This window comes from Sphaerodactylus townsendi, linkage group LG16, assembly GCF_021028975.2.
Source record: "Sphaerodactylus townsendi isolate TG3544 linkage group LG16, MPM_Stown_v2.3, whole genome shotgun sequence".
In the NCBI taxonomy this organism is placed as follows: domain Eukaryota; kingdom Metazoa; phylum Chordata; class Lepidosauria; order Squamata; family Sphaerodactylidae; genus Sphaerodactylus; species Sphaerodactylus townsendi.
This window is the reverse complement of record NC_059440.1, coordinates 24433365-24450853: the sequence shown is the minus strand read 5'-3', so window position 1 is coordinate 24450853 and position 17489 is coordinate 24433365. Positions and strand designations below refer to the sequence as shown.

At 46.5% G+C, this 17489-nt stretch overlaps 2 protein-coding genes across 2 annotated transcripts; both read right to left on the bottom strand.

The window, feature by feature from the left end:
* Positions 1 to 60: 60 nt before the first annotated feature.
* On the bottom strand, positions 61 to 6557 carry CLDN16 (claudin 16). Its single transcript, XM_048519085.1, has 7 exons — positions 6444 to 6557; positions 3410 to 3500; positions 3131 to 3266; positions 2138 to 2240; positions 1838 to 2002; positions 837 to 1028; positions 61 to 331 (listed from the first exon to the last, which is right to left on the bottom strand). The coding sequence occupies exons 3-7, from the start codon at positions 3242 to 3244 to the stop codon at positions 240 to 242; spliced, it is 666 nt and encodes a 221-aa protein (XP_048375042.1). The 5' UTR covers positions 3245 to 3266; positions 3410 to 3500; positions 6444 to 6557; the 3' UTR covers positions 61 to 239.
* A 3603-nt stretch (positions 6558 to 10160) lies between these two features.
* On the bottom strand, positions 10161 to 17397 carry CLDN19 (claudin 19). The gene is made up of 5 exons (XM_048519149.1): positions 17026 to 17397; positions 15507 to 15671; positions 12344 to 12428; positions 10783 to 10929; positions 10161 to 10491 (listed from the first exon to the last, which is right to left on the bottom strand). Exons 1-5 carry the CDS (start codon positions 17246 to 17248, stop codon positions 10458 to 10460), a joined length of 654 nt encoding a protein of 217 aa, XP_048375106.1. The 5' UTR covers positions 17249 to 17397; the 3' UTR covers positions 10161 to 10457.
* Positions 17398 to 17489: the final 92 nt, after the last annotated feature.

Below are 17489 nucleotides of genomic sequence, written 5' to 3'. Positions count from 1 at the left end.
TTGCATCGTGTCTTTTATGATTCAGTGAATTCACCTTAACCACCCATTGCTTGATAAAGACACTAACAATGTCTGGCTTGCTATGCTGATAGCAGTGTTGTCCCTTGGGGCTGCTGGGTAGGGGGGCACATGGTGCAGGTGACCTCAAAAGCCAGCCTTCTCTCCTTAGCTGAAAGAAAAGATCCGTACAATTAACGATCCCATATCAACAGCTGACACGGGGGTATCCTTCAGCCGTGTCACACTCGAGAAGCGACGGCATACATCTTGCAGGTGGCCGCCCGCGAACAGAACGTGAATCGGTGAGGTCTCCGGGAGGAAGTGGCATCAGCTGTGATGGAAGAATTAGAATATTGAGCATTCAAAACTCTGGTCCTTTAAAGTTCTTCTCTGCCTGGGACTCGCATCCCTGACAGCCTTGTCTTGGACTAGAACCCTTTTGCCCTTTCCACACAAACACTTTAAAACATTTTGAGGCAGGAAATAAAAACATTTTCTCCGAGGGATTCCACATAGTTTTTTCCCCAAAACATGTTTTCTTTCCAGCCTGAAAATGTTTTGAACGCATTCTCGAGAATAGCAATTCTTTTGCTGGAACGTTTTGAAAACGTTTTGATTTGCTGTGTGATCTCTTTAAGACGTTTCCCTCTCTGCATCTCTGGTCTTCCTCCTCGCTGCCATTTTCTGAGCACGCTCCATTCCGTCTTGCCTGCTAATTTTGTCAGCTCTTTTCTGATTATTATTTTGGAGGGCGAAATATACAAAGCATTGATTACACTGTGGGCAGGGGTCCTGATCTAGAGGGCACCTGAGTCGCAAGTGAAATAAATACTAACCTGTGAGGGAATAAAGGCAGCAGGTCAACACGATGGAAGTCAGAAGGCCGCCTGTGGATCCTGCCATTCCCAACCAGCAGGACCAGCCAAAATCGTAATGGACACCCAAAAATACATTGTGTAACGCCAGCCTGATCCTCTCTAGGTAGACGTCAATGGCGTACCACACCGAGCCCACTAGTCCGAGGACACCTGGCAGGCAAAGAGGTCCAGTGAGTAGGGGCGTATCCAGAGGTGGGATCCAGCAGGTTCTCACAGGTTCCCGAGAGTAGGTTACTAATTATTTGTGTGTGCCGAGAGGGGGTTACTAATTGGTGATTTTCCCACGTGATTTTCGCCTTAGTTACGCCCCTCCTCTCAGCAGTAGCGCGCAGAACTTGAAGCAGTCTAGCAGGAAGTGCACCAGCATGCGTGGCAGCCTGCGCCTGCGTGCATTCGTTTCGCGCCCAAGGACCGGTGCAGTGGCTGCATCCTTGCCCCGCCCCGCCCAGGAATGCCCCGCCCACAGAATGCCCGGCCATGCCCCCGTTGTGCCCCGCCCAGCCCCATTGGCGCTACGCCACAGTTTGAATCCCACCACCATGGGAACCTGTTACTAAAATTTTTGGATCCCACCACTGGGCGTAACTGTCAGACTGACATGGGGGATCAACTGACCTGCTGCCCCTTGACTCGGCCCTGCCAGGCTGCTCCTAAAGCTGTCAGAGGCTCTGCCGGCTGAAAGAGCAGCCTGGTAGGATGGAGCCAAGGAGCGGCCCACCAGGCACCTCTCAGTCTAGCCCCGCCAGGCCTGGCCCTGCCAGGCTGCCTGGGACCGCCAGCAGCAGCTTAGGTAAATGGGACCGGAGGGGGCATGGGGGGCGCCCCGAGCAGGTGTTGCTCAGGGCACCATTTTCCCCTGGTATGCCTCTGCCAGTGAGCTATGCCTCAAACCATCCAGTGTAATTCCCCTGAAGAAATCTGGCTTGTTATTAGCGGCACAAGCTCCCCCAAACGCTTACTTCCGACCCCCAGCACCAATCCGGACGAATAGCACATCTTCAGCTTGACTTGTGGCTCGTCCTTCAGGAACTTGATGCAGTCGAGGCCCAGCACCAGCAGAGCCAAAGCGAAGCCCGAGAGGATGTCTGCCGTGATCAGCAAGGCCCGCGTCACCACGATCTTGACTGGGGGGAAGAGAGCAAACCACTGCTGGATAAAATGAGCGCCAGGGAGACGCAATTGCTCAGAGTTTAAAACCACTGTCTGAGGCCACCAGGGGTGAAGAGGACTCTTCTTCTTATCCGTAGATGGAGACTTACGGGGATGTTCTGCTAAAATGGAATCGTGCAGGTCGCAGGTCTTGATGCCGTCTTTCAAGTTGCTGACGCACTCCCTCCAAAGCCCTCGGCACTTCTGGCTGACCTGCATGGGGACAGAGAAAGGGCAGAAGAGCTCTGCATGGCCTGCTCTAGAGATTCCCAGGACTGGTCATATGGTGGGGCACAAACACCTCCCTGGTTCCACCCCTCCGCAGTCAGCCTTTTACTTGTGCAAAGCCTAGCCAAATTGGAGATAACTCAGGAGCCAAATGATAGAGTCTCCCAAAGTCCTTTGCAATAAGTGTGAGGGATTCTGGGATTCTCTCCCTCCCAAGACTCAGGGAGCTGTCCTAAACTAGGAAGGTCCCTCTGATGTAAACTGGACCCTATCTTGCTGTATAGGAATGTTGAAAATCAAAGAACATTGGATTCAGAGAATAACTTTTCATTTGTTTCTTTTTTAATTTAAGGACTTATATCCCACTTTCCCACTCAAAAAACCACCTCAGTGGTTTACAAACAATTGATATGACAGTGAATCCCTTAGAAACAGAAGGAATGCCTAAAAGAGCCAACGTGGTGTAGTGGTTAAGAGCAGATGGATTCTAATCTGGAGAACCGGGTTTGATTCCCCACTCCTCCTCTTGAGTGGTAGAGGCTTATCTGGTGAACCAGATGCGTTTCTGCGCTCCTACATTCCTGCTGGGCGACCTTGGGCTAGTCACAGTTCTCTCAGAACTCTCTCAGCCCCACCTGCCTCACCAGGTGTCTGTTGTGGGGAGAGGAAGGGAAAGGAGCTTGCAAGCCACCTTGTGTCTCCTTACAGGAGGGAAAGGTGGGGTATAAATCCAAATTCTTATTCTTCTAAAAGGAAGAAACCAAACCTACCAGCTCTGAAGGGTCTGGAAGGGATGCAAAGGAGTCATGTTTTTCTCTGACTGCATTTGGGCTCATGTTGGTCTTTTAAAACTGGCCTCTCCCGTTTCTGCTCACCTCTATGGTGTCATCAACATTCACCATCCAGCAGTCGGTCCAAGTGGCTGAAATCAGGAAGAGGGTGGAGACCAAAGCCACACAGAAAGACATCTGTGACACCAGCGCAGCCATGTGGAGAACTCTGTGGAGAACTCTGGAAGGTCAGAACATGCGCATGAGACTCTCGAACTGCTCGACATCACAGTGTTCAACTGCAATGCTGCCTCCAAAGAATCCCGATGTTGTGGTCATGCAAGGAGACGACCTCATTTCTGGTCATTTCTTTCCAGTTCTTACCTGGGTGGGGTCTGCTTGGCTAGGTTGCTCTTCTCCCCCGATGGTCTTCAATAGCAGCGGTGTTGGAGGAAACTTTTATGGATACTGTGGACTGTCAAAAAGACAAGCGGGTGGGTCCTGGGTCAGATCTAGCTTGGACTCTTCCCTAGAAGCTGAAATGATTAAACTGAGGTCATTGTTGCTCTTGGGGGTCTACTGGACTCAGATCTGTTCTACTGCAGAACATGCTTACCCTGAGAAAATATGGTCATCCTGTGTGTTTTCCTCATTGTAACAAATACCACTGCTGGGTGGGGCATTTTAGGTCGCAAAGATGGTATCGTTAAATAATTAACCCCCTATTCACCATTACCTTGATGCAAACCTGAACCTTCTGCTATGCAGTAATTATCCAGCTTGCTAGTGCAGCTTGAGTTTTGCTGGGGGTTTCAAGCCTATGAGTTTGAGGGAATCCGATGAGACTCTAAAAAATTAGGAGTCCCTAATGAGAGTCAGCGTGGTGTAGTGGTTAAGAGCAGGTGCACTCTAATCTGGAAAACCGGGTTTGATTCCCTGCTCTGCCACTTGAGTTGTGGAGGCTTATATGGGGAATTCAGATTAGTTTGTACACTCCAACACATGGCAGCTGGGTAACCTTGGGCTAGTAGTCGCAGTTTTTCGGAGCTCTCTCAGCCCCACCCCCCTCACAGGGTGTTTGTTGTGGGGGAAGGGAAAGGAGATTGTAAGCCCCTTTGAGTCTCCCTACAGGAGAGAAAGGTGGGATATAAATCCAAACTCTTCTTCTTGATGTGGTGTCAGAAATGAACAAATAGGTGAGTTCTCCTTCATTTATCCAACCTTGAGCCAACAATCAAAATCAGTATTTTACAAAGCCAACCCTCTAATGGCTGCTTGAGGGAAATTAAGTTGTGAAAGCAGGAAAAGAGTTTCAGTCTGTGCACGGATAACTCAAAAACAACGTTAATCTGACCAGTTGGCACAGACTGCACAACTTTTTTTTTTTAAAAAAATGGTCCACTAAGAAATCACTTGAGTCAATTAAAAATCACCCGCTGAGAACAAGGATGAATGCTGGGAAGAAAGCTCTAGGATTCAGCCAATCCCATATGGACAAGCTCTTTCAGATGTGGTCAGGAGGAATTTGGGTAGATTAATGAATACATAAAATTAGCCTTGTGCCACTGTAGAGAGAAGTCAGACTGCAGATTTAGGTCACGGGGTATGCAGCATTTACAGCAGTTCATCTTTTTGTAAATGTATTATTTATTATTTTTATTTGATTGAATTTATAACACTGCCCTTGCCAGTCCAATAGCAAGCACAGGGTGGCTTACAATTATTACCGATTACTGAAACCAATTATTACCGATTATTACCAATTACCAAAACCGATTATTACCAATTACTGAAACCAATTATAATCAATTATTACTGATACCGAAACCGATTACCACCAATGATTACTGATACGGAAACCGATTATTACCGATTATAACCGATTACCAAAACTGATTATTACCGATCACTAAAACCGATTATTACCGATTACTGAAACTGATTACTACCAATTACTGAAACTGAAGATTACCAATTATTATCGATTCCAAAACTGATTATTACCAATTACTGAAGCTGATTATTTCCAATTGTTACCAATTATTACAGATTGCGAAACCGATTATTACCGATTCCAAAACCTATTATTACCGATTACTGAAACCGATTATTATCGATTATTATCAAAACCGATCATTACAGATTATTACCGATTACCGAAACATACGGGAATGTAAGCTCAAAGAGAAGGAGGAGACCACATGTGCATAAATGACCTGACACTTAAAAAGCTGAAAGAAAGTTCAAAGACAGGTTCTTTTCCCCATATTTCTGTTTTCTTCTTTCTCTCCTACCCTAGACTAATGGCTAACTATGGTTTAACTTAGGCCCCTTCCACACATGCAGAATAATGCACTTTCAATCCACTTTCACAATTATTTGCAAGTGGATTTTGCTATTCTGCACAGTAAAATCCAGCTGCAAAGTGGATTGAAAGTGCATTATTTTGCATGTGCGGAAGGGTCCTCACTATTGTCGGTTTCACACAAGAGATCTCCTGCTAGACCAGCCACTGGTCCATCTCAGTCCAGAATCCTACTTCGTACTGTGGCCAACCCGTTCTGCCAGAAAGGTAAGTTAGAGACCGGAGTCTTCCCCTTTCCCTCTAGATCTTGAGTTTTGACTGCCTCTGGATATGGAACTAGAGGTTGACTGCCTCTGGATATGGAAGTTCTCTTTAGTTACCATGGTTAACAGCCATGGATGAACTTATCCCCATCATCTCCTTTAGAAGACATACATAGTAGAAGTCATTGCTGCTTCTGGGGACAGCAAATGCTCTATGGTGAGCGGCAGCTTTTGTAAAAGGAAGAGAAGAAAGAAGGAATTAAAGGGTGGCTGAGACCCCTGTAATTTTCTTCCCTGTTCCTCTCTTTGGCCACTTCTGCACATGCAGAATAATGCACTTTCAATCCACTTTCAATGCGCTTTGCAACTGGATTTTACTGTGCAGAATAGCAGAATCCACTCGCGAACCATTGTGAAAGTGGATTGAAAGTGGATTATTCTGCATGTGCGGAAGGGGTCATTGCCTTGACCTGGGTGGCCCAGGCTAGCCTGATCTCATCAGCTCTCAGAAGCTAAGCAAGATCAGCCCTGGTTAGTATTTGGATGGGTGACTTCCAAGGAATACCGGGATTACTATGCAGGGGAAGTCAATGGCCCACCACCTCTCTTTTATTTCTTGCCTGGAAAATCTCAAAGGGTCGCCATAAGTTGGCTGCAACTTAATGGCACTGGATACACAGAAAACAAAATAAAAAATATGCCTAGAAATATTAGTTTTTTAAAAAGAACCAAGAATCTTAAGACTATTTTAAGGAGCAAAGCTCAGTTCTAGGTTGTGTGTGTGTAGGGACAAGGACTTTTCTATAAAACACATCCCCCACCCAGCAACGTTCTCAAAATTAGAAGTTACCTTGATTGTGGCCGGACCAGACTCTAAGCCTTCATCATCTTCAAAGGAGTTGCCGGAGGGTCTGGACAGAATTACAGTAGGTATACTTCAAGAATTGTCAGAGGCGATCAGATGAGTTTTGAGCCTTGGAATATTAGGTGGACTCACGATCAAATGGTGTTAGTCTAGCAAAGACAACATCTGACGCGGCAGAAGGTTAAATCTACCTCTTTGGGCCGGACCCGCAGCTTTTCCGAACCACGTCAGATGCGCTTTGTGTTTCTGTGGGGTGATGGTTTTCCTTGCAATTAAAACAGCCATGGGTCAGAAAGCATGCACACATCTGAGGCAGGTGCTGGCATCCTCGAGTGCCTTTGTGAGCATGCTGAGCTGGCAAAGAGTTATGCCCTGTCTGGGGCTAAACCTTTCCATGGCTCATCAGAGCAGTGCAAATTATTTCTGAAGTCAGCAGTTCCAGTTAACCTGGCCAGAAGAAAGACTACGAGCATCTTCAGAGGATAGTCTGGGTTCCTGACACGGAGTAATCCTGTTCATGTGTTGTACTGGTGTGGTGTGGTGGTAGGGGATTATACCTGCTTGCCCTGGCTCCTGAACTGTACACATTAATGCCACCATCAAAACAGCACTTTCTGCAGCCGCGTGTCCGAAGTTCTGTATGTATGCGTTTTATTTCATTTAAGATATACAGGTGCAACTGACCCCGGCATGAATGCATGGAGATTTTTATTTTCCTCCAGAGAGTAGAAAGCAGTTTCAAGGGTCTTCCTGCTTTTCTTTTGGGGGACTTTCAGACTAAAACATCTGATCAACCGACCAGGCTGAAAGAAAGGGTCATGTGTTTGGACTTGAATCTTCCCGGACATCATAAGAACATAAGAACTAGCCTGCTGGATCAGACCAGAGTCCATCTAGTCCAGCTCTCTGCTACTTGCAGTGGCCCACCAGGTGCCTTTGGGAGCTCACGTGCAGGACGTGAAAGCAATGGCCTTCTGCTGCTGCTGCTCCTGAGCACCTGGTCTGCTAAGGCATTTGCAATCTGAGATCAAGGAGGATCAAGATTGGTAGCCTTAGATCGACTTCTCCTCCATAAATCTGTCCAACCCCTTTTTAAAGCTATCCAGGTTAGTGGCCATCACCACCTCCGGTGGCAGCATATTCCAAACACCAATCACACGTTGCGTGAAGAAGTGTTTCCTTTTATTAGTCCTAATTCTTCCCCCCAGCATTTTCAATGTATGCCCCCTGGTTCTAGTATTGTGAGAAAGAGATAAAAATTTCTCTCTGTCAACATTTTCTACCCCATGCATAATTTTATAGACTTCAATCATATCCCCCCTCAGCCGTCTCCTCTCCAAATAGCCTGAGATCTGGAGATCAGTTTAGCAGAACAGCACAGATTTCTTTGTTGTCTTGGCAAAAGTTGCTGAGGGGGTTCATTCCCTCAAAAAGAAGCTTATTTTACTGTGCGGAATAGCAAAATCCACTTGCAAACAATTGTGAACATGGATTGAAAATGTATTATTCTGCATGTGCAAAAGGGGCTTTTGCGTGGTGGCCCCCACAAGAACACACATGAAACTGCCTTATACTGAGTCAGGCAATTGGTCCATCAACATTAGCTTCGTCTACTCAGACTGGCAGCCGCTCTCCGGGTGAAGGAAACCGTGTTTTCGCATTTGTGATCTGCTTGCAATTTGAAACGAGCAGTTTTGCAAATATGTTTGTTCCTGTACTCATTATGACCTAGGTTGCCAACTGATGATGCTGGCATGCTGGCCCATGATCAGAATGTAACTGCGTGAATGTGGTTGCTCTGAATTTTTATTTTTCTCAGCTTCTCAGTTCAATTGCTGTTAGAGCTACATGTCCCTTTAACCTTGCCAAGAAATAATGTTAGAAAGTTGGGAAGACCAATGAGACTAACAATGAATGCATTTTCATTCCTTTATTTATACCACTTTTCTGCCCAGTCAGAAGTCAAAGGGGCTTAGAATGTCGCCTCCTTCCTTTTCTCATAGCAACAACCCCATGAGATCATAGAATCGGAAGAGACCCGAAGGGCCATCCAGTCCAACCCCCGGCAATGCAGGAACACACAATCAAAACACTCCCGACATATGTTCACCCAGCCTCTGTTTAAAAACCTCTGAAGAAGGAAACTCCACAACTCTCTGAGGCAGTGAATTCCACTGTCGAACAGCCCTGACGGACGGAAAGTTCTTCCTAATGTTTAGGTGGAATCTCTTTTCCTGTACCTTGAATCCATTACAAGATACATGAGGTTGAGAATATGTGATGGAGCCAAGGACAATTAATAATAACCAAAAAACACCGCCAGTCCAAACACACAAACTTCTATACTTGCTACTAATTTACTAAGTGAATTAACAAGTGAAAATAAGTGCACTATTGTCTAAAACAGCTACGAACAGGCATAAATACAGAAAGTTACAAAAATACAAACCACTAACAATACACACAGGATTGGCGGTGTTTTTTGTTTAATTGCTATTACGCTTCTGTCTAATTTGTGGTGGAACCAAGGACACCCAGCAAGCTACTTTGGTAGAAGTAGGGATCTGAACCTACATAAGAACATAAGAACAAGCCAGCTGGATCAGACCAGAGTCCATCTAGTCCAGCTCTCTGCTACTCGCAGTGGCCCACCAGGTGCCTTTGGGAGCTCACATGCAGGACGTGAAAGCAATGGCCTTCTGCGGCTGTTGCTCCCGAGCACCTGGACTGTTAAGGCATTTGCAATCTGAGATCAAAGAGGATCAAGATTGGTAGCCATAGAACGACTTCTCCTCCATAAATCTGTCCAAGCCCCTTTTAAAGCTATCCAGGTTAGTGACCATCACCACCTCCTGTGGCAGCATATTCCAAACACCAATCACACGTTGCGTGAAGAAGTGTTTCCTTTTATTAGTCCTAATTCTTCCCCCCAGCATTTTCAATGTATGCCCCCTGGTTCTAGTATTGTGAGAAAGAGAGAAAAATTTCTCTCTGTCAACATTTTCTACCCCATGCATAATTTTATAGACTTCAATCATATCCCCCCTCAGACGTCTCCTCTCCAAGCTAAAGAGTCCCAAACGCTGCAGCCTCTCCTCATAGGGAAGGTGCTCCAGTCCCTCAATCATCCTTGTTGCCCTTCTCTGCACTTTTTCTATCTCCTCGATATCCTTTTTGAGATGTGGCGACCAGAACTGGACACAGTACTCCAAGTGCGGTCACACCACGGCTTTATATAAGGGCATGACAATCTTTGCAGTTTTATTCTCAATTCCTTTCCTAATTATCCCCAGCATAGAGTTTGCCTTTTTCACAGCTGCCATGCATTGAGTTGACATTCCCAGGAACTACATCTCCTGGGATTTTAGTCCAACACTCTAGCCACTGTGCCACAATGGCATTGTTAAAGCTGCCCTCTGTAAGAGCTACCCTCCATACTTGATCCCAGAAAGATAAGATTTGTGGACCAGGGATGGGATGGGAGGGCATGTCATGGCTCCCACTGCATGGATGCGTTTGCACATACCTGCATTTTGCGACCATCGCGTCAAGCACTTGCAAATTACTGTTGAGCGTTTTTGAGGATTTGTAGGAGATGCTTGAAAACATGTAAGCCATTTTAGGTTCTAGCGCGGACAATTGTGTTTGCCCATCACCAGCCAAAGGTGGGCCAGAAACCCACAGAAATGAGAGACGTACAGATTTTAAAAAGCTGGCCACTGCCAAAACACATTTTAATATTTTAGTACAAACCATTACAACCAAAAGCGTTCTGAAATTCAGAGCCGTCAAGCAGTAGACGCTGTGCAGTAGAAAAGTTAATACAAAGTTTAAATTATAAGAAGAATACATCCCAGCCTCAGTTTTCAATCCAGTATAGAAAATGGATTTTGGGGCTATGTTAAAAAAAAAAAATTCCTTGACACAGCCATATTTGGACTTTCTGAAGGGAATACTCAGGACATAAATACTTCTTTCCCCCCGACAGAAGTGAAGACATTATAGGCACTGATCTCCCCTTTTTACAGTGGGTCTGAAAGATCAAGGAAAACAAAATGAAAAAGAAGAGGCCCGTTAGTTTCAAGCCCACAAACCGTTGCTTGGGTCCCCTCCCCATAACTTGGGGTGCCACAGGGTTGCAGATGCAGAGAGGAACCACCTGGGACCCAATTTGAAGAGCAAATGAAAAAAAACCCTGAGAAATTATCATGCCTCCGTGTCTGGGAGGAAGGCAGGACACAGCTCGGATCCTCCGCTGCATAGAACAAACGTCTCTTTCTCTTTCCACCCTCCCGCAAAGAGGGGCAACGAGGTTCAGACATACTCTCTAGTCGTCGAAGGCTGCGCTTGTCGATAGTACTGTTGTCCTCTGTCTTCCGGTCTGGGGCACGAACAGGACAAGAAAGACCCTCCGAGCAGGGTCAAACTGGCCGCCGACCATCCGACGAACAGAGCAGGCCCAAATTCATACCTGCGGCAAAAAGAGAGGGTTGAACGAGTGCAAACCAAGCTGTAACCTTGGCTGGCTGCGCTTAAAAAGATGCACAGCAGCATCCCAAGGTCATCCAGATTATGGCTCAGCAGGTGAGGGCATGCAGGAGACTCCATGCTCAGTCGCAGAGCATCTCCTGTTAAAAAGGTAGAACAGCTGGGGGGAAAAACACCCTTCATAATAGACTTTGGAATGCGTCTATCATTTGGGGATCATTGAGCCAATCATATAAGTGGACTGTTTGGATCAGTGGCTGGTCTCGGCTTCGTGTGTTTGGTGGTAGAGAAATGGTTGCTCATGCCAGAGGGCATCTCTTGACAAAGGACCAATCACATTTTTGGCCTTCCTCTTTTGATTCACAACAATCCTGTTTAATCATTTTTAGCTTCTAGGGAGAGTTCAGGCTTAATTTTATCTAGACCCCACTTATTTGATTTTTTGGCATTGCATGGTATCTGACCCCTTCTGCACATGCAGAATAATGCACTTTCAATCCACTTTCACAACTGTTTGCAAATGGATTTTGCTCTTCCGCACAGCTGCAAAGTGCACTGAAAGCGGATTGAAAATGTGTTATTCTGCATGTGCAGAAGGGGCCTCTGTCACACTCTCTTCCAACACTTCATTTCAGAGGAATCTACTTTCTTCCTGTCAGCGTTGTCCAGTTTCACACCCAAACACAGAAACAGGGATAAACATCGTGGCAGGAATTAACTTGATCTTTTTTGCCAGCGACACATCCTTACGCTTAGGAATTTTTTCTAGCTCCTTCATGGCTTCCAACAGTGATAATGCACAAATTCTTATTTACTCCATGGGAGATTAAACAGAAACAGACACAAACATCTACAGGAATAACAATATATTGTCACACATTACAACATATTAATATACCGTAATAAATTACCACCCATTACAACCGACTGAATAAATTATATCAACAGTGGGGGTAGCCAAGTTTCTCTCAATTGCTATGAGGATACGTGACTCAAAGTCTGTAACTTTTAACGTTCAGTGCCAACAAAGGCTGTTGTTGTTGTACTGCAAATATTTTCTTGTTATTGTATATATTTTCTTACTGTTCATATTTTGCTATTTATCTTCTGGCCACATTTTTGTAATTTCTTTAGATTTTCAGCTTTGTTGTTGATTTGTGGAGTAAATAACTATTAGCGTGTTTTTGTCCCAGGGCATTCAGACGTCGGCTCGTGTCTTATACTGCAATCTCTTGCATTTCTTTCCTACATCACTGTGGAACACCCATGTCTAAATGCAGGAATTTGCTGTCGTCAGGGCTACACTGACTCTGCATATTCCCCATTCCAAACTGGGCCTGTAGAAGGCCAACACGCTGCCCTCCCTTTGGCAATGGTTAGACATGACATTTATTCACCTGGCATTAACTGGCGTGCTCGGATTAAAGAATTCGACCGTCACTCGTGTCGCGTACCATGAAACAGCCGTCATTGTGCACAAACCTGGGAACACAGAGGAAGACTCAAAGTATCTAAATTTTTTCCCCTTAGAGAACACAGTTATGGTTGCTCGACTTCAAAAAGTCAAGATGGCCAATTTTTCAACCGGCCTGTGCAGCTATTTAACAGTAGCTACCTAGATCCTGATAGCTTAAGCAGGCAGGGTGCTGAAGGGGTGGAGTGGCTCAGGCCCCTTCCGCACATGCCGAATAATGCACTTTCAGTCCACTTCCACAATTGTTTGCAAGTGGAGGTTGCTATTCCTCACAGCTGCAAAGTGCGCTGTAAGTGGATTGAAAGTGCATTGTTCTGCGTGTGCGGAAGGGGCCTCAGTGGTACAGAGTATGTGCATTTGGGAAATGCATTCTCTTGCATCTGATCTTGGACTATTTCAGACAAAGCTGTGTGTATGGGGGGGATGGGCTATCAAGACACTACACATTACGAATCCTAAGGGGTAATTTGGGTTTTAGAAAGCTACAACTGTAATTAGAACGGCACTGTGTAGCTTTTCTGATCTCAGCACCAAAAGAAGAAGAAGAGTTGGATTTATATCCCCCCTTTCTCTCCTGCAAGGAGACTCAAAGGGACTTACAATCTCCTTTTCCTTCCCCCCACCCACCACACAAAAAACACCCTGTGAGGTGGGTGAGGCTGAGAGAGCTCCAAAGAACTGTGACTAGCCCAAGGTCATGTGCTGGCATGTGTTGGAATGCACAAACTAATCTGGTTCACCAGATAAGCCTCCACAGCTCAAGTGGCAAACCGGGGGATCAAACCCAGTTCTCCAGATTAGAGTGCACCTGCTTTTAACCACTACACCACGCTGGCTTTCAAGCGATATCAACGTAAGTTATAGTCTCCATACACACTCTAGCATTGGCCCAGATGGCTTGTCAGCTTTCAGTGCTGCTAAAATCCCCACTGCTCAGATAGATTGCTCCTGCTCAGGACCCACTGTGCCAAAAAGGCAGTGGCTGCTACTTTCCTATGCTTACCAATCTGTCCTTCCTCTTCATCAGCCAATAAATCGTTAAGCAGCAAGGGGTATGGCAATGTGAAACATCAGCCACAGAACACTGCTGGGCCTACTGCCCTTACTAAGCCTCTGAGCAAGCGGCAATCAGGCCATGGCAGCTGCCATCTTGAAAACACATTTCTTTAGGCTGAGCTGAAAAAGTTAAGTGGTTGGACATGGTTTTAGCAACTGCCAAGATGTGATGTCTTTAATGACCATTTTGTGACTTGTAGTGTAATGAATTGCCTCTTCCTTTCTGGGTAAGTCGCCAAGTTGGGCTTGGGAAATTCTGGTGGTGGGAAGGACAATATTCAGGGAGGGAAGGGATCTCAGTGTTGTGGTGATGCTGTATCCCCCTCCCCTTCTTTGGAAGCTGATATTTCCTCTAGGGAACTGAAGTTGCCTTTCTAGGCCACACCTTGAAACTAGTGACCCTGTTTCTTGGGGTTTGCTGACATTTACGTATAATGTGCTGAACTAACAGCTCTGGCAGGAGTAAGTAAATAGAAGGAAGGGGGCTTGAAAACAGGTATGTTTTTATTTTGCTGCACGTCTGTTCCTTCATCTTTTTCCATTTGTTTAATGACTATTATTTTGTAATACTACTGTAATGACAATGTTGGACTACATAACCTCAACATTGCCCTCACAGGATACAGAATTACAGTGGAATTTTTCATGTGCAAGTTCTTTTTTGGGTGGGGGTGGGGGCGCATAATTGAGGTAATAAGTGCCTTTAACTCTTCTCTTAAATTGAAGGTTTTTTAAAAAGGATTTCTTTGTTCTTTGAAAAGATCTGCGCGTTCCAAGAGCCCTTCTGTTTGAAGGCAGTGAACGGCAAAACATTTTATTAACTTGTTTTCTGCTTTTCCACAGAAGCACAACAGCACTCCGGTATACCATAAAAAGCAAAAAAATATAAAACTCCTTCCATGTCAAATATGTTGATTTTTTGTTACGCTATGGACTATTTTTGAAGTCCCTTTTTTAAAAAAAAATGGCATAATTGCATTATTTTACGATTGGTCAAGAAAGGGAGAAATGATCACTATCAAAATAAATATGTAAGCAGGGAAAAAATTCCCTCCTTTTCCTTTTTTTTTGTATCCCTCCCTCCTCCTCAGGGTTTCCGACAACTATAGGCCCCTTCTGCGCATGCAGAATAATTCACTTTCAATCCACTTCCAATGCACTTTGAAGCTGGATTTTACTATGCGGAATAGCAAAATCCACTTTCAAACAACTGTGAAAGTGGATTGAATGTGCATTATTCTGCGTGTGTGGAAGGGGCCATACTAGCTGTACTGCTGACTATGAGGATGTTTTCAGCTGGCAGGCAGTAGCTAATTTTTCTTTGGGTAGACATGATGTCACGTCATTCTATGGGTCAACAATGACCCTGGTGCTTGAGTAGGGGACAACCTTTACCTTTTCAAGCATCTCATGGTAAAGACCTATTTCATTGACTATCCATTGGTGCGCAACTTGCTCGTACTTCCATTCACTTTTTTAATGGAAGCTTGGCGCCTGAATGTTTCATGAACATGTGCTGAATTTTCATCAAACCTATTGCACAGCAAAATCTCTGGGAATTTTAGATGTAAAGCAAACTGCGGTTGGGAGGAGTTAAGAAATTCAAGATAAATTTTAGGTGAGCCACAGACAAGTGAATGTCCGTGTTCAAGACAACATTTGTCCTTCAAATTACTGAATTATGACCTGATTACACTCTTCTCTGTGTAGATTCTCTATGCTAATGTTCAGATCGGTGGACAACTTGACCTGGTTTTATAATTAACAGCATTTTCAGGGGTTCGGTTGAAAAACCAACATGCCTCAGTTACACAAGCTCACACCTGTCTAATTATTTTCTCATCTTACCCCCACAAACCCTTCCCTCCTCATTTTATGACAACCCTGCAAGGTAGGACATCTTGAGAAAATGTAGCCCAAAGCCATGCACGTCGCTAGGATTTTGAAGCCAGGTTTTCCTTGTCTTTAAGTCAGCATTCTAGCGGTCACAACACACACACTGTAGGACGGTGCAGGGAATTCTGGTTTACCTGCGAGCAGGAAGAAGACTCCACCCAAGACGGCAATCCAGCTTTTGGTCACGGGGTTCTTGTCCCCGACTTTGGTACACTTCATTCCAATCACGCTGACGACGACCCCCACAAAGCCCAGCAGAATGGAGACCACCATTAGAGCTCTCGAAGTCTGCATATGAACTGCAAAGCGAAGGAAAGAAGCAAAGCACAAACCCAGTCTTTGCAACTTCCAGGGGAGGCAGGCAAACAACTGTTCAGCTGACTTTAATTTTGCAGGACCAAAATTATGCTGGTGGGAGTCTATGGTTGCAACTCTTGATACAGATAAGGGGATTTGTAGATCATGGGGGGGGGGATTTGTAGATGGGGGAGGGAGGGAACTCCCCTGCCCAGTTTTCCTGATTAAAATTGCTCTCCTTGTGCATTTAGCTCCTCAAGGGGGGAAGGGTTGCAGACACCTGTCTTGTTTTCTCTGCTGGGCTAAAAACAACAGAGAGAGGGGGCAGCACAGGTCAGATTAACCCTTCCACGACCAGCATCATGCTGCTGCTCTAAGGCCCCTTCCGCACATGCAGAATAATGCACTTTCAATCCACTTTCCCAATTGTTTGCAAGTGGATCTGGCTATTCCGCACAGTAAAATCCAGCTGCAAAGTGCATTGGAAGTGGATTGCAAGGGCATCATTCTGCATGTGCGGAAGGGGCCTAGATTTGGTCTTCCCCCTTGCTGTTGATGCAAAGGTTAAAAAAAAAAAAAAACCCAGGATTTCCAATCCCAGAACTTCAACAGCACCGGTAGAGTACTTCTCCCCACTCAGGTTAATTTCAGTTTGTCAAACACACACACACGCATGCACGCACACCTCCCACACACACACTCCCTTGCTAATTTCAGAGAAGCATTTTAATCTATCTTTCTAAAAAGACATGTCAGTGATGAATGATGCCAATTTTATCACGCCTCAGGTGAATAGTTTGGCAGGCAAGCAAGCCCTCTGCCCTCCCCCGCCCCTCCCCCCCACTGCCCCATCACGACTTTGTTATACCCTGCTTTTCTCTCCTGCAAGGAAACTCAGTGGCTGACAAACTCCCTCTCCCCACAGCAGACACCTTGTGAGGCAGGTGGGGCTTGAGAGAGTTCAGAGAGAACTGTGACTGGCCCAAGGTCACCCAGCAGGAATGTAGGAGTGCGGAAACAAATCCGGTCCACCAGATATGTCTCTGCAGCTCATGTGGATGAGTGAGGAATCAAACCCTGTTCCTCCACCTTACAGCCCACCCCTCTTAACCCCACTGGAGACCCCTGATCCCATTTGGGATGCTGTCAAAAGACCCTGTTAAAACTGGCCAACTCATGCAGGAGGAGGCGAGTGCAACTCCAACCCAATGGGTCCTGGCTGGCAGTCCATACTCCCCATTCTTTTGCTGCAACTTCCCCCCCCCCCCCCCCGGGCAAGAGGCGCCCCCCACCAACCCAGCTCCCCGTTCGGCCTCCCTCCCGCCCCGGCCCCTTCCACCCCCGCGGCGGACGCACCGTCGAGCGACAGCAGGGACTCGTGCAGCTTGCACTGGACCTGGCCAGTGCTCTGCGAAGCGCAACTCATCCAGAGACCCTCGTACAGCCCCACGGCCGTGATGATGGCGTCCCCGGCGTACGAGCTCTGCTTCCACTGAGGCAGGGCCGAGGCGCAGATGGTGGCCACCCAGCCGGCTAGCGCCAGGAAGTAGCCCACCAGCTGCAAGCCCGCGCTGGCCATCGGGACCCCCCCGCGACCGACGGCACCGACAGGATCCGACGGGACGGACGGACAACCGAGCGAGCGAGGCAGGCGACAGGCAGCCAGCTGGCCTCTCCGACCGGGCACCGCGATGCCAGGGGCCGCCCCTGCCCGGGCACCGCGCCGGCCCGCTCCCTCCCACGCTGCTAGGCTGGCTCTGGAGCGGGAGGAGGGAGGGGCGCCGGCTTAACTGCCTTCCCCCACCCACCCCCGCCGTCTT

Coding starts and splice junctions, on each gene's coding strand:
- CLDN16 (XM_048519085.1), bottom strand. CDS start 3,244: ATGGCTGCGCTGGTGTCACAGATGTCTTTCTGTGTGGCTTTGGTCTCC. Junction 2,241..3,130: donor ATGTTGATGACACCATAGAG/GTGAGCAGAAAC, acceptor GTCCCCATGCAG/GTCAGCCAGAAGTGCCGAGG. Junction 2,003..2,137: donor CATTTTAGCAGAACATCCCC/GTAAGTCTCCAT, acceptor TCTTCCCCCCAG/TCAAGATCGTGGTGACGCGG.
- CLDN19 (XM_048519149.1), bottom strand. CDS start 17,248: ATGGCCAGCGCGGGCTTGCAGCTGGTGGGCTACTTCCTGGCGCTAGCC. Junction 15,672..17,025: donor GTCCCTGCTGTCGCTCGACG/GTGCGTCCGCCG, acceptor TTCGCTTTGCAG/TTCATATGCAGACTTCGAGA. Junction 10,930..12,343: donor AGCACGCCAGTTAATGCCAG/GTGAATAAATGT, acceptor TTTTTGCCGCAG/GTATGAATTTGGGCCTGCTC.